At 32.9% G+C, this 16,866-nt stretch overlaps 1 protein-coding gene across 7 annotated transcripts in view; it reads right to left on the bottom strand.

The window, feature by feature from the left end:
* Positions 1-16,866, bottom strand: part of DAAM (disheveled-associated activator of morphogenesis-like protein) — an 88,327-nt gene that overhangs the window by 16,904 nt on the left and 54,557 nt on the right. For 6 of the 7 annotated variants that reach the window (XM_085199785.1, XM_085199781.1, XM_085199786.1 and 3 more), the window contains one exon: positions 7,045-7,173. In XM_085199785.1, the coding sequence (XP_085055911.1) occupies positions 7,045-7,173 (129 nt within the window). Of the gene's footprint in view, positions 1-7,044; positions 7,174-11,609; positions 11,879-16,866 lie in introns of those variants that run through there. The other variant, XM_085199784.1, reaches the window with a different exon arrangement.

Here is a 16,866-nt window from a genome sequence, read left to right on the forward strand (position 1 = left end):
TTATAGAACACGAATTAACAAGTCGAAGAGATGTCGACCGATGCAATTTTGGCAAATAAATATTTGTACATTTATTACTACATACATACAGACATACATAATAAAAATATATTTTGATTTAAGTATTTAAAACAAAATTACATAATGATTACTAGCTTGAACTGGCTTTGCCACTCCAAGTTGCATGATGTTAGATCTACAATTTTTACGTAGAATTAAATAATGATTTATTCGAAATTTTATTTTATTACTAAGTTTAAAAGTTCTTATAACAGTCTATTTGAATAAAGAATATTTTGAATTTTAAATAAGCCTAAGTAGTATTACTCTTAAGTGTATTCCATAAACAGATAGGGACGAGTTACAGTTTTATTAAATGTTTAGAGTAAAAATATCTTGTATGAGTGAAATATGAACATAATTAAAATATAACAATATATGTATAATAAGTACATATTTTTTAGAATTACGCATTTAGCGAGCTAAGCAGAGAGAATGGCACTTAACCAACTTTTAAATAATAAGGTAGTTAGTATACGGACATTATTGAACAGATCTAATAACCTATATTTAACACCAACAATACTGCACCAGTAATTGCTGCTTAACCGCAATCTGTTCGCGAATGGAATTAACCACTATGGCTAGAATTCTTAAATCAACGTCTACTCGCTCTATTGAATTGAACACTAATAGGTAAGTACCGGAGTTGAATACAAAATCGGATACAAAAAATATGAAATCTAATTTCAGTTTAAAGAATTTCTTTCTTTGTCTACAGTCAAGACACCAATTTAGTAAAACTACGGAAGGATAAATCTCTTTTTTTTTAATTATTGTTTTTTTAACTATTATGCTTACCATACCTACAATATAATATTTAAAAAAAATTAAACTACAAACTTAGATACCTCCACTGGCTCAATCCCTTTGGGAAAAATAATTATTTTCATTACCCTTTTGTGTTAAAATAAAATAAGAGATTGAGTTCCACCACGTCTTAAATGGGAGACAAAAAATAAAGTAAAGATACTCTTATCTCCCCCTATCTGCCCATATATTTATTAAAATGACAAAGAACAGTAGAAGCGACAACTAAAGCCGACCAGTACCTTTGTTTAATAACCATATCAGACTATCACCATCACACGCAAACAAGCAATCTATCACCATCACTATCACACGGACAGTGAAAGTGAATCATTCTCATTACATCACTTATCCGTTCTGTATCGAATGTGAGCTAATCTTATTTAATAGACATCGTTATTGAGAGCGTCGCGTGATTAGACTAATGTGTAAATTTGTCCAAAATTAATGTTACGTGTATGTGTTAGTTGTATAAAAAGAGTAATATTATAGTATGTGAGTGATATTACAGCATGATAGTTCAAAATGGCATATGCTTAAATACAACATAAGTATGGGCGTAGGAAGGGCCCCGCTTTTCCTCGTTACAAGAGCCAGGAAAAGAAAATACTAAACGTAATTTAAAAACTAAAGTAATTTTCGGAAAGTAAATCCACCATAACTTCTAAATGCGTGTATTGAATGTATATACATGAGCGTCACATTTCATGCAGTTCGGTGAGACATGTATTACATCGAAGATTAATATTTGAAATTTTATCTCCTGCATTACTGCAGATCCTGACTGCAAGGACAAAGGTCATAGGTTCAACGCGGTACACATATTAATGTGATGCTTTGTGCGTACCAGTGAAGTTACAAGAACTTATTCTTTCACATACAAATACATCCTATATCTTATAAAACAAAGTCGCTTTTTGTGTCTGTCTGAACTTTCTAACTCTTCTTCTTCTAAACCACCCAACGGATTTGGATGCGGTTTTCACCATTAGGTCGAGTATTTCTCAGGGAAGGTTTATATATAGTTTATTATTTGTACATTCTTATGTAAATTAACATAAATACGATAAATGTGTATAAAGTCCTACCCGCTGAGACACTTTGGTGCATGCGCTGCTTTAATGGTAAATACTACATGAAAAAAATGTACTGGAGTATTGTTCCTCTTAATAAGATCTACAAAAAAGTCCGCGATGGCATATTCGTATCTTTTAAGAATAACGTGTAGTGATCATATTTCTGTCTAAAAATAGTAATTTCAATATATTTTTTATTGTGAGGGATATTTCTCCATAATGGTATTAATCCTTATCCTTTAAAATACTTTATTAAATTTCTACGTTAAACGAAGATAAAATTTGCTTTTTAAACTATTTCGAAATTGCGAATAGTTTTAGAGAAAAACGCATTTAATTATTGACACATCACGCCGTTCACACATCAGCTGTATCGAGTCAAGTTTCACTTATCCCTTACTCTCAGCATATAAATAAGTATATTCGTTACGTTGGCCATTTAATGTAGATCAAAACTGTTTTTTCTGTTATTCATTTTAATAAGTACTTTAGAAGTTGTTACAATATCAAAAAATCCTTGCTGCGAAACGCGCCTCGCGTCGTTATGCTTATACAAGCGAGTCCGCCGCGCCCGCCTGCCTTACACGCATCGGTGGTTCAGTGGTAGAATGCTCGCCTGCCACGCGGGCAGCCCGGGTTCAATTGCCGGCCGATGCATTCTATTTAATTTTCGTCACAGGCAGCCACGTAGTGCTTGCTTTTCATCAGGGACTGAATACCCTCTTCAGCATTAACCACAAGCTCGAAAAAAAAAACCCGCCTGCCTTTATAGCAACGAAGATTTAGATGCGTTTGCACGTATTGGATAATTCGAGTTGAATGTATTATTTAATGTCATTTAACTATCTAAAAATAGTCATTTAAATATATTTTAATAAGTACTTGAAAAGATTAGTATCACAGATATAAAATTACGGTACCTACTAAAAAATCCTTGCTGTGTAAAACAATTGGAAAATCCTTATTGGAACTACGAAAATGCAGGTTGCATTAGGGTTTAATTAATTTTCACATTATCTTAAGTGCTTTGCAAACATACATTATATGAATAATCCAGTAGTAAAAGCGGGCGAAGCCGCAATAGGGTCGCTAGTACATTATAAAGTACAAATATATGTAGTATGTAAGTACTTATACTCATGGACGTAGGAATAGAAAAGACCAGGTGGATTGTTCACACGCCTAGACTATACCTAATCTATATTTATAAAATTGAAAGGTCACTCACTCATCACGAAATCTCAGAAACTACATGTGCTAGGAATCTCAAATTTTGCATAGGAGTTACTTATAGGACGTAGGTGCTCACTAAGACGGGAATTTGCAATATTCGACTTCCAAGGGGTTGTTTTTGGGGTTGAAAGTTTGTATGAAACTTCGTTACTACAAATGCTAGGAGTGTCAAATTTTGCAAGGACGTCACTTATAGGACGTAGGTACTCATGGAGACAGAAATTAATAATAACGTAGTTCACGCAGGCGAAGCCGCGAGCGGGCCGCTAGTACCTATATATATATATTTTTAATTTACGTTACTTGTCGATAGTAAATATCACAGTATAAATATAAATCTAAACATAACATCCATTTTCGAATACAACTCTATTTCCATTTCCTCCCATAGTTACATAATAAACAAATCAAACAAAGACTCCTCTAGTACCACCACTGGCACTACACAGATCAATAAATAAAGGATTAAATCGGACAAAACATTTGGCGAAAGCCGCACTAGTAGTATTACGTCACATCACTAGTTCCATATGAAATATAATCTGTTATCGCGTCTATCTCACAGACCTGTCAAAATCGCGCTACTTTCTTTCTTATGTAAGAGCTGATGGCGTATGGGCAATCTGTATCGATTTGCAAACTTAGTTGATAGTGGTCAGTTCTAATATCGTGTTGTGTGATTGTGGCAGACTTGTCTGTGATGATTGGGGTTGTTATTTTGTATAATCACCCAATTACTGTCATACAATGATTACATAGATGTTTATGTCTGGCGCCGAAAAATTATCGTGTTACGACAGACAGACAGACGGATAACAAAGTGATATTATAAGGTTTCCTTTTTTCCTTAAAAAGTACGGTACCCTAAAAAGAATTATTTAACTAGACTTAACAAAAGTTTAACTTTAATAATATAATAAAGTAAAAAAATCCTTCATTAGATAAAAGCTTCAACCACAACCACCCAACAGTTTCACCTATTCCAGTCCGCGAAAGTATCAACCATCCAATTAGACATGTACCTATTTCAATTTATTTGGCGCCGAGTACTTACCTACCTATGACCAGTTTTCCCTTAGAAGTGAAATTGCATTTACACCGGAGCTATCTCTAATGTTTGTATAACATGTATTGTAGGGCTTTCATTGAAATTTACGTGTTAATTAGTGATAGTAAAACTGCTAAGATAGAATAATCGGTGCGGAGAAAACTTGCGAGACGTTTTATAATGTGAGAAATATTAAGGGCGACATTAACTACTAATAGAGATAGAGTATGTAAACTCAGACGCTGTATTCTGCACTAGCAGGATAGGCATAGGGAATTGGCGAACCTAGTGTTAAGACACTCTGTTCCCATTGCGGCAATTTATAATTTATTAATTTTACTGTTATTGCTTTGTCTATCGTAATAATTTGTAGTCATATTTAAAAAAAAATAACAAATATTCTCAATGTAAACGAACGAAGAAAAAATTAATGATTTTATTACTAAGTTTAAAATTACATCCTAATGTTTGTATACAAATCCTATCACCAAGTTCCTTGTAAAATAACCGAAATTAGTCATCTTTTAATTGAACTCCTAAACTAAACCATCGGTCGGTTCGGTTCTTTATTTATGGCGCTTCGAGCGTGCCAGTTGAGCACTATTCACTTCGCCAATGTCACGTTATATGGAAAACACACAAAGGAGATTGTACGGTAAAAAAGAGATTATATTACACAATAGAAGAATGCATGTCAAAAAGAGTCCAGTTAAAGTGTTGCCTTCACCTATAAAATAAAAAAGACCTAAACCATTAATATAAGAAATATAGTGTCAATACATAAATTGTAGATCTTACGAGCTGCCAACATCTTAATTGATCTACGGCCAAAAGATTTTTTAATTATAATAACAAACAAAACTAGTTTTACACGTTATGTATGTATGTAGGTCCAATCAATAATATCTATAGAATGGGTACATCGCTTCGGAAGTATTACGAAATGGTAGTTAGTAGATTACGCAAACAGTTTGTTTAAGTTTAAAATATGAATTTATTACTAGTGTCAATTACAAGCTAGATTACTATAAGAGTAATCAATTTTGTTTTTATATCAAATTTGTAAATTACTTATTAATTAAGAATTTTATGGCTTTGGAAGTAAATTAAGATATCAGATTTACCTTTTTCTTTCTAAAAACACGCCCATTAAGTTTGTGCTAATGGAAAAAACTGAAAGTTACTTTTTTTAAGTAGGTACGCAAATGATTTCAAAGTAAGTAGCTTTCGTTATCATATTTCGTATCATTAGCGCTTTCAGTTTGTTAATTTAATTATTTATTATTATAATATTTTTTTACAATATTTGTTTTTTTTTTTACTTTACCCAAAATATCCAATATTCAAAACATTGTAGAGTAGCGGATATCACCTGTTATTATTATAGCGGATTTGCCTCGTTACCACAGCGAGAAAAAGAAAATTTAAAATTTTCATTTCCTCGAGTGGAAATCGATCCCAGAATCAACCCTGCGTCGCCTCGCGATAGCACCAAATAGGAACAGTATAATAATACATTTTAAATGCTACAGTACATAACTCTTATAAATGTCAAGATCGTGAAATTTGTATTAGATGAATATAGATAGATACCTAAGTCAGTCTAACAATAAAACTATTTAAGCAAAGATCGCGAGCGGAAAACATAAATAACGGCGTTGACGTTGTTACCGTAACTGTTAGAAATTAGGATATACTACATATATACTTCTGTACTAATATTATAAAACGAATTTGTTTGTTTGAACGCTCTAATCTAATGAACTATTGTTTGAAATTGAAAAAATACTTGGTTACTTGATAGTTGCTGTTTAGAAGGAAGAGGCGAGGGAAAAAGAACTCAATTATGACAGATACTTAAAAGTGTTTAAAAATCAATTAGTTATTGTTTACATAATGATAATAAGTAATTACTGGCGTTACACTCAGCAAGTTATTTTCCATCATATTTTTTTCTACTTTTTCCTCAAGTCCTTAGTAAGATAGGGAGTTACTACATTAACTACCGCAGGCAGCTGGGCAGGCAGAGGGATCCTAGTGTTGAGACACTCCGTTCCCACCAAGACATTTCCGTTTCCCACTTTCAGCGAATTCTTTGCTTCACATTACGTGTTGAGTGGAGAAAATCAACGCCAGTCATTTCACATACTTGTATCCCTGCGCCACGAATGCCACGCAAAATTCCAAAGAAAGTGGGGAACGGAGTGTCTTAACACTAAGTTCAGTCTGCCTACCCTGCTATGTGCGGGATACAGCGTGAAGCTGATTTGATATTTTATATATATTTCATTTCATCGAGAGGCTGGCCTTAAGTATAGTTATCGCAATAAATATGAATATTAAATACAAAGATCCTTTGAGAAGGTAAAGAACGTTGATTTATTCAAAACTCATAAAAAAAATTATAGCCCATACTAATACACCGCCCGTATCTAATAGATCGTAAAATTAGATTATCGACCTCCATTTTATACGCAGGTTATAATTTTAATGCACACCTTCTTGTTAACGCTATATGTGTAGAAATAACTATATTTTTTTCAGAGTAGACAGAGAGAACCTGAGAACCTATTGTTTAAGCTCTCCGTTCCCATTACGACACTTCCGATGCCCATTTTTGGCAATGCGTATTGAGTTGCAGAACACCACGACATGAAAATATAAAATATTTAATTTCCTGGAGTGGAAATAGAGGTCGCATGCTTTCGCGTTTACAAACTTGTACGTAGCAGTATTTGAACCTGCTTCTTGCACACCGCCTAAGAGGCGCTTCAAATTCTTCGTAAATAACCCTTAAAAAATACATATATTACTCACCACAAGCTCAGCAAACTTCGCGTCGAGTTCATCTTGCGGCGGCATGGGGTGCGTGGGGGTGACCGCTTGCAGCGCGAGCCCGCCCTCGCCGCCCACCACGCAGTACGTGATCTCGGGTGGCTCGTCATTCTGGAACAAATGTTATTTGGTGTTATTATTATATTTGAAATATCTACGTATTTTTCATATTTTTAAACTCTGTGTTTCTTAGCAAGTATTTTTTACTTCGAATTGTATTAAAAAAAGCTATCTAAAAGCGAGTAACAAGGTAGCTTAGAGAGAGGGAACCTAGTGTTATATACGCTATTCGCAACTTAACACCCAAATTTTGAGTGAGGAACGAATCCAAAACGCTATATCAATGCACCAACGACCTTCGTTTTAATATACTAATAATAAAGTTTTTTGTTAAAATACACTAATGTACTAATTTATAACTGTGGAGCACGAGACCACAAGAAGTAAAAATTAATATCGTCGCCAGGAAAATAAAAACACAAGCAATGCAATTGCTCCATAATTTTAATTTGGGTTCGCATTTTTAAACCACGAGCGAGATTTATGAAAAACATTTCCTGGATTTTCCGAGTTTATAAAAAATAGGATAAAAAGAAAATTGTAGTACGCGCAATATTACCTAAATAAAAACTAACGGACGAACTGTTCTGCTTAATATTTAAAAATTAAAATATTATGTAGCAGCTTGACATTTTCAATTGACGTGAGAATTATTAAATATTTATGACATGTATGACTCGTTACTTCTCTCTCTCTTTTTTCTGAATCGTATAAAAAACAAAAATAAATCATAATTAAAATGATACCGACTTCAAATCACATATATTTGTTATTTGGAAGCTCAAATAGATCATCCTACTACAATAATATCCAATAATATCAAAAATATTACATACAAAATACACTTCCGCACATGTCAAACTGTAAACCTCCTTTTACTTTATTCGGTTAAAAATACAAGTTTATAAAAAAGAAAAAAAAAAGAATCGAAGGGAACCAAAAAGACACTTGACAGAATAATTAAACAATACTGCCATTCAATACGTGAGTAGCGGCTTTAAATCAGCTGTATATATTTTTTTTAAATATATCCATATCATAAGCTTCCTCGTCGATTGTGAAGAACACGCCTTTTACGGACGGCAGTCAATGTTATTAGCATTTTAACTTTAATTTGCAATTAAAATGTACTCAATCTCAATATTTTTTGCAGACGTATTCAATTCTGATGTGACAAGCTGGCGATGTTTTATTTTGGTTGGCACAATACAATAACTTTAAATATAAAATGTTTAAAAAAACATCATACGTACGTATTAAAAATAAAGCATATATAATATTCATATCTAAATTCTACACGCAAATATCTATGACATAACTAACTAATGTTAGTTAATAGATATTAAAAATATATTTTATCCAGGTAAAGGATAGACATTCCATTAAAAAAACCGAAGGCACAATACTAATAACAACGACTCCTACTAAAAAATATCACGTCACGCATCACGAAAAATGTTTTTTTAAACGTATCGGTTCCCTAGATAATGTGATCAACAAACTCTTCAACAAACAAACACATTATTATAAAAAAAGAACTATAATTTCCACTAATGTAAACAATACAGCACGAGGGTAGGCTCACAATTGCACGCATGAGTCACACTGTTGAATCAGGGTGGCGCCTGACGCATCTCTCCTGCCGTCACGTGTGCGTCTCGCGGATTCATTCAGTGTTGTAGGGCTGAGACAACATTTATGACTAAAATAGTGCGTTTTATAGCTTCATGTTGTATCAAGCACGTGGTAGGCAGAGAGAACCTAGTGTTAAGACACGCCATTAGCATTTTCTTCTGAATTCTGGCTTGCTTGTTTTGTCCTGGAATTCAACGCCGGGCTTTGCCTCCTTACCAGAGCGAAGGAAATGTAATTATTAAATATTTCATTTCCTTCTTTGAAAGATTTTTTTATCGTTACACAATACTGTACGTTCCTTATCTGTAGAACTAGATGTAGAGAATCTGCTGACAGAAGGTTATTTTAACAGATTTAGGAATAGAAAGCATATAAAAGTGTTACGCACATGAAAAAAGTATATATTTCTGTGTAAGGTTATCTATATATATATAAAATCGAAAGGTCACTCACTCATCACGAAATCTCAGAATCTACATGTGCTAGGAACCTCAAATTTTGCATCGATGTTATTTATAGGGCGTAGGTGCTCGCTAAGACGGGAATTTACAATATTCGACTTCTAAGGGGTTGTTTTTGGGGTCGAAAGTTTGTATGAAACTTCGTTACTACAAATGCTAGGAGTCTCAAATTTTGCATGGACGTCACTAGGACGTAGTCATGGAGACAGAAATTAATAATAAAATAGTTCCCGCGGGTGAAACCGCGAGCGGGTCGCTAGTTTTTAATAAAAGTCTTAAAGTACCTACACTTATATAAATACATATATACCTATAAAAAATATTTAATTCTAAAATAAACATTACGTAAAATTATATTTTTATAATATCCTGTGCGTTGCATAAGAAAAGTTTATGCAAATTATAAGTAAAAATAAGTCCGCATAAACATTTTGATTACGAAATTACACTTTTTTAATTTTAAAGTAATAAAAATAAAAAAAATTAAGACGGAAATTTAATAAAAGTGTTGTTTTATCACAAAACACCTTGTGTAATTCCCAAGTAAAACGTCACTCAACTCTCAAGTAGGTATATATTTGCATAATTAATTAATTTATTATATATATACAATGTTTTCGTTGGAGATAAGATGCACTTAACGTGTATGGAAAAATACGACAACGAAATATGAAAGATAAAAATGTTGAGTAAAAAAAAATATTCTTGTGATAAATTTAATTATTATCATTTAGGGTTTTCTAATAATGAAGAACAAAAAAAAAAGAAAGCTTATCGGCTAGTGTTAAGACACTACGTACCTCATTTGCTATGCAATGTTATATACAGCGTGAAGCTAATCTTAAAAGTCTACGCAAGCAAAGCTACAGGCGACGACTAGTATCATAATTGTACACGAGCTTTTGTATGAAAAATGTTAAACATTCACATATGTACAATGATCGATTTGCAAATAATGTCAATTGTAAAAGAATGTATCAATTAAAAATGATACAATTAATATCAACATTATAATTGAATCGCTCACTCAGTACGTAAACATAATTACGGAGCATCGAACAAAAACAGTTTTATACTTATTTGTATAACAAACAATGGAATATTGTAGGATTTAATTATCAAATATTTATATAAGGAAGAGAATATTGTTGTGTTGTGATAATAATAATTGAAGGATTATGTTTATATTTAAAAGTGAATCATATAATCAGAAAGGCCATTGTAGCGCAATGGGACAGGGTCTGACTGTGATCACGATTGTTATGGGTTCGATGTCCACTCGAGGGAATTATTGTATTTAAAATAATGTTTAGTTCCTGAATTGGCGGCCGACTAGGTTTCCTCTCGTTTCACCTGCTTCATGTGGGGTTACGCATAAGCCAAAAAACAACCCTCTGACAAAAAAAAATCCTTAGTAACCATATAAATGTATAGGATGCTTATTAACTCGTAAATGCCTTATTAACAAATTTAATTAGAAATTTTTTAGCTGTAATTATTTGTATACATAACGATCATTAACCTGCAACCAGGTTAAACGTTAAAGTTAAACTCAACCACCATAATAAACGTAATAAAATTTAATACTCATTTACATATCGAATGAACTAATGTGCCATTTTTAATCTTCACTTTTCTTACTACAGAATTTCTACGGCTTCGTCTGACAAAATAAGATCACTGAACACGGATATTTTATACTAACAATATTAAAAGGAATGTTAACCAAAAGGAAATATTTTACTTTTATCCCATTTAAATATTTCTAATAATGCTTGTATATTTTAAGATGCATAATAAAATTTTAAAACAAATAGGCATAAAATATCAATGTTTGCAAATATTAATGTTGTCAGCCCTGATCTTTAAGATATAATAAGAAGACGATTCAGTATATTCGTCGATGACTTCACCGAGGTTGTCCCGAGACTCGGAGAGTATAAGTTTATTTAAGACTATAAAATAAACGCTTTTATTTTTACATTCGTTAAAATTTACGACTACCATTATAGATTTCTTTTTCATAATTCTTATAACTTCACACATCTTTACAGATGAATATGGGGATGGAAAACCTACTAAGACTCTCCATTCTCATCTTACTGCTTATTTCAAATAATTTTTAAATGAATTTAAAAAACTTAATTTAAAAATTTACATCATTATAATATTAATACAACAAAACATACCAATGTTAAAACAATTGTAAGGACATTTAAAATATAAATTAAAAATTCCAAACACATCTTGATTAATTACGAAGCACAATACACAGTACAAAAACAAAGTTCTCAAAGGAACGACCACTTTTAACTCTAATTAAGTTTTCTTTGGACATATTAAAATAATAAAGTCTTCTAAGAAATATGAACATACGTATATTTTACTCACGTTTGGCTTAATGGAGCACCGTCTCTTTAAGGAAGCGTTATGTTTAGTTTTCCTTTTCCTCGAAAACATCTCAGCGTCCTATTTCAGCTTAGCACTATTTTAGTTAAAAATCCTAGTTCCAAGATTTATTTTGCCGAAGTTTATAGCACTTCACGACATCACAGCTTTAAATACACATACTAACATACAATAATAACTACAAAAAATTACACAAAACCCACCAAAAGAACCTACACTTATAATATGCGTTTATAATATAGAACAACCCAAACCACTGCACACGCGACCCACGCCTCTCCCCACAGTAACGTGTCTCAGTCGGTCCGTCCGTCCGTCCGTCCGTCTATAGTAATTAGTACCTCCATTCGTACGTATTGTCTCGCTCTAATTCGATTAACAATTAAATTATCATTTATTGTAGACATATTGTAAGTTTGGAATGCTGAGACAGACATGTATGATAAGTTTTGTGAGTCATTTGTAGGCATTGGTCGTTAAATATGGAAAGCATATTATATTATTATTAGATTCACTCCTTATCCCGTACGGCAAGATAGACTGAGAGAAACTAGTGTCAAGCGAATCGTTCTCCACTCCCCGCCCGACTAAACTCAACATCGAGCGTTATCAGAGAGGAAATGAAACTAATTATTTCTCTCAAAAAATAGGAATTGAAGGCTTCTACACAACTATAGCTAATATTGCTTACAACAAATCATATTTGCCTTATCAGAAATACCAAATACACCAAAAGGAATTTCAAGATACCAACATCTCAAACATACCTGAACTACGCCGAGGTGGCTTCAATTATTCAATGTAGCTTACCGAATTGAATTTCAAAATTGAAAGTTTTACGAGTGAAGAACATCCATTGATCAGAACAAAAGGTCAAGTTAAATGCCACTCATATTTTGATTCAAACACAAAACGCAATGAACAATAATATATTTATTTAATCAGATTGCCCATTGACGTTAATGGTGGCAATTGTTATAATTTGACAGTGCCTTTGAAAACTAATATGAATAGGTAGGGTATTAATTAAAACTAGTTTCGGCCCACGACTTCCTCCGCGTAGGTTTGGAATTGGAAGCGATATCTATAGCGGGTCTAATAAAAACATCACATTTGAACATTTTATGTTTGAATTTATATTTAAATGTGTATAATTAGTGCATTAAGGAAAACGTTATTGTGATTCAGAACAGTAAAAAACTTAAATTATTTAAAAGGTGACTTTTTCAAACTGTTATCAGCCAGCCAAATCGCGGCGTTGAGTTACGCAATACCTCTAAAATTTAAGAGAAAGTAGGGAACAAAGTGACTTAACACTAAGTTCCCTCTACCTACCATGATAGCATGAGGGATACAGCGTGAAGCTGAAGAAAAGTAAACATCGAATATACCAAATAAAATTAATAAAAACTGTAAACGAATGCATCTATGCCAATTCTGCATACATACGTACATGATGTAAGTAAGCCGCAATGAATACATACATACGTCCTAAGTAACACTAACATACCACAAGCTATAGGTGACCCAATAACACACCATAATACTCGTAAAGCTATTTATAAGCTGTAATCTACATACTCGGTGCAGAGTGGCTTGCGAATAAACATTCTCAAACACTTTATAAAAGTTATAATAATTTATTTCTTTAAAAAACAATAGTATGTTTGGTTAAATGCGGTAACCTCAGGAACTGATTTGCATAGATTTTTTAGTAAATTAACTTTATTGAGGAGAACTATAGGTAATATTAAAATAACATTACGCTTAATGTTTCGATGCACACTGCACCTTATTCATACCGTAGTATACAACTTTTAGTTATTTCCATTTAACAACACGGACGAAGCCGCACGTAATAACTAGTCTGTAATAAAGTAACTAACTCAAAATTGTTTCATTCATTCAAATTACACGTTTGCCATGACATCGACCATAGTATTATTGTTCTTAATTAAAATTAACGAAGATCAAGTCTCGTTACTTCCTGGAGGTCATGGGTATTTAGCATACGAACATGTATAATGACGCCATCATGGCACAGCAGCACAAGGGTGTGGCTGAAACACGATGGATGATGATTAAAAAATAGAATTAATAAAAAAAATACTTTCTATTTACAACCGCTTAAAAAATATTGATTAAAATTTTAAAAAAATAACACCAAGAACATTACTATAAACAATGGGGCATCCACAATAAAGCACCCACCACACCACAAAATGATAAACTAAAGCGATTATTATAAAAACGACGCGTGCGCACGCAACGGGCCATCACTCAGTTATCTGGAAACATAAATACCGTATACTCTTAACCAATATCACCGCCGGCTTTCCAATACTAACTAACAGCTTGTTCGATAAAGCTTGTTTATTTCGACTGATCATGAGATAGAGAGCTCGACAATTTTCGCATTTCAAGCTTCTATTTAAGATATAAATAAATAGTTTATAATATTAGAAGAGTTTGTTTCGCTAATCTCTGCAATTAATTATGCGAATTGAAAAAAATATTTTTGTGTTATACTATAATATAGTAGTCCGTCAATTGTCAGTGAGGAAGGCAGGGAATTTTTTTAGTCTTCACGCAGTATCCCGCTTATAGCAGGGTAGGCAGAGAGAATCTAGTGTGTGTTGGCTCTCCATTCACTACTTTCCGACGATTTTTCTAGTCATTGATTGATAAAAATATGAATAAATAATAATTTATTTCCCTCAGTGAGAATCGAACCCACAACAGACGCGCCTACGCGGATTCTTAAAACTTGTGTTATGGGATACACAACTCCTATTTAATTCAAATTGATCACGGGAGGCGAAGCCGCAGGTAAAAGGTATAGAATAAGCAAGTGTGAACTCTATCTAGCTATTCATACATTCAATGGACGTTTTATTTCCAAAATACTTTCATTAACCAGCCAAGTATAGTCTATTACTAATACTAAGATAGACTAAACAAAAAGGTATGACGAACTCTAATTCTGAACATTTTTTAATATTGTTTTTTAAAGACAGGATACTCATGAAATATAAGGCTTTACATTATTTCATATCCTAGTGTATCCTCCACCTCCGCCGCCTACTTCCTAAAAAAGTTTGTAAAAAATGTATCGATAATTCTTTTTGTCTACCTTTTCTACCTTTTTCGTTACAACTTTAGATTTATTATTAAAAAGTGATTTCGCTAAGGTATTTTTTTATATTATCTAGGTGTAATTTTCCTCAAAACTTCATAGTGATCAATCACTACATAATTATTTTGTCAACATGATCCCTATCAGCATTTAACATGTGTACATACACACATGTATGTTACTATTTATACATGGCAGTAGTGCCGATCGATCGAAAGATACGCGGAAAGATTACCTCTGTAAATGACACACTAAAATTATAAGAAATATTTAGTTAAATTAAGATAACTAATGTATACCGAAAAAATAGATCATTTTTTGACCTGTTTGTCTGAAGGGAATACAGTTATAAATATATGATGACTATCAATTTACGTCCTAGCACAGAAAAAAACGACAAAACACCTAGCTCGAAACAGTTTTTACAATAACACGCACCAGCAAACACTAGACGACCAGCAAATCATTGATCCAAATTATAGCATCCTAACACCTCACGCGATACAAACGTGTAGATGTAATTGCTATCTCGATCAAGAACAATCTTGTATACCGTTTATAATTCTCGTTGAATAATACTATATTATAATATATATGTATATATGCTGGCCTAATTGCGACCATTATTTATAATGGTAGCTAGTGGTTACATCAAAAGACTGAATAATTATAAACTTTCTTAATAACTCATTGTTAAATTGCGGCGTTGAATTCTGCCACTCAACACGCAATGCCTTTGGAATTCGGCAGAAAGTGGGGAACGGAGTGTCTTAACACTAGGGTTCCCTCTGCATACCCTGCTGTGTGCGGGATATAGAGGGAAGCTGATTTTTTTGTTAAATATAAATATGTGTATTGTGATACAGAAACACAGATAGAGATAGATACACAGCAGAAGTAGGATTCCCACGATTCCCATTCAGGAAAATCTATTATTTTTATTTCTTGGCTCTGGCAACAAGACAAACGAGACGTTGAGGTCCGTCTCTAGCGATATCGAGTAGAAAATGGGGAAAAAAATGTCTGAACTACATGTCTTCTGACTTCTAGACTCTATCATATGCGAGATAGTAAATATATTTTACATTGATTACGTGCACCTAGTTACTGATCATCATTAAAGATAAAATAATACTATAAAATCCTAATACAACGATTAGCTAGACAGTAGACAGTACAAACTAGCGATGCGGTGAAAGTGGCACATGTATCGAACCTGCGACCCAAAGGAATCTGATATCCGGTATAGAGTTACGTGATCTGTGGGACATATAATACGTTCCGCAACAATAATCATGCATACCGCCAGCAAATCTATATATATTTTATTTATGCTGTTTAATTGAAATATTTGTAGGTACTTATTTAAATAAATAATTAAATTGAATAAAACTCTTCCGTATTAGCGTGGGCATAGGAAGGGGGTGGAGACGGGTGATCCGTGTTCACCTCAGAATAGTTTGGTGCCCACCCTAGAAATTTTACTTAAAATAAAATTTTAACAAATACCTAATTATTTTAAAATCTAAATAAAATTTTCTATTTTAACAAAAATATACAACTCCATCATAGCCAGGGTTAAAAAACACATAAACAATCCCAACCAACCAACCCACCAGAGCATAAATTACAAATATTATTAACGTGAGAAAAACATCTCAGTTAAACAACAAAAGGCAGTACAAACTAATTTATAGAGAAGGAAGCCGAAGACTGAATGTACAAATGACCATTTATTTACTAGCTATTATGAATGAGAAGTAACGAGGGCTATTACTTAAGGGATGTGCAAAGCGTGAAAGTCACGAGCTATTATGCTAGTAGCAGTATAATTTATACGCTGTTGGAGTTTGCATTGGTTGTTGTTTTGCTCTAATTGCACTTTGTGATGCAACTTTTTTTATCTTTATGCATTTCCTTTATCTAGGTAATGAGTATTTTATAATAATACATAAGTAACGTTATAATAAAATTATGCTTCACTAATAAAATATATTTTTTTACATTCACGCTGTATCTGTGTAGTGTTAAGACACTCACTCACTGCGTTCACTCACCGTCTAATTATCGACACATTGCAGCGACATTTGTTGAGTGACGGAA

The sequence above is a fragment of the Heliconius melpomene genome, chromosome 16, assembly GCF_056956725.1.
Source record: "Heliconius melpomene rosina isolate 202511_hmr_F chromosome 16, ASM5695672v1, whole genome shotgun sequence".
NCBI lineage: Eukaryota > Metazoa > Arthropoda > Insecta > Lepidoptera > Nymphalidae > Heliconius > Heliconius melpomene.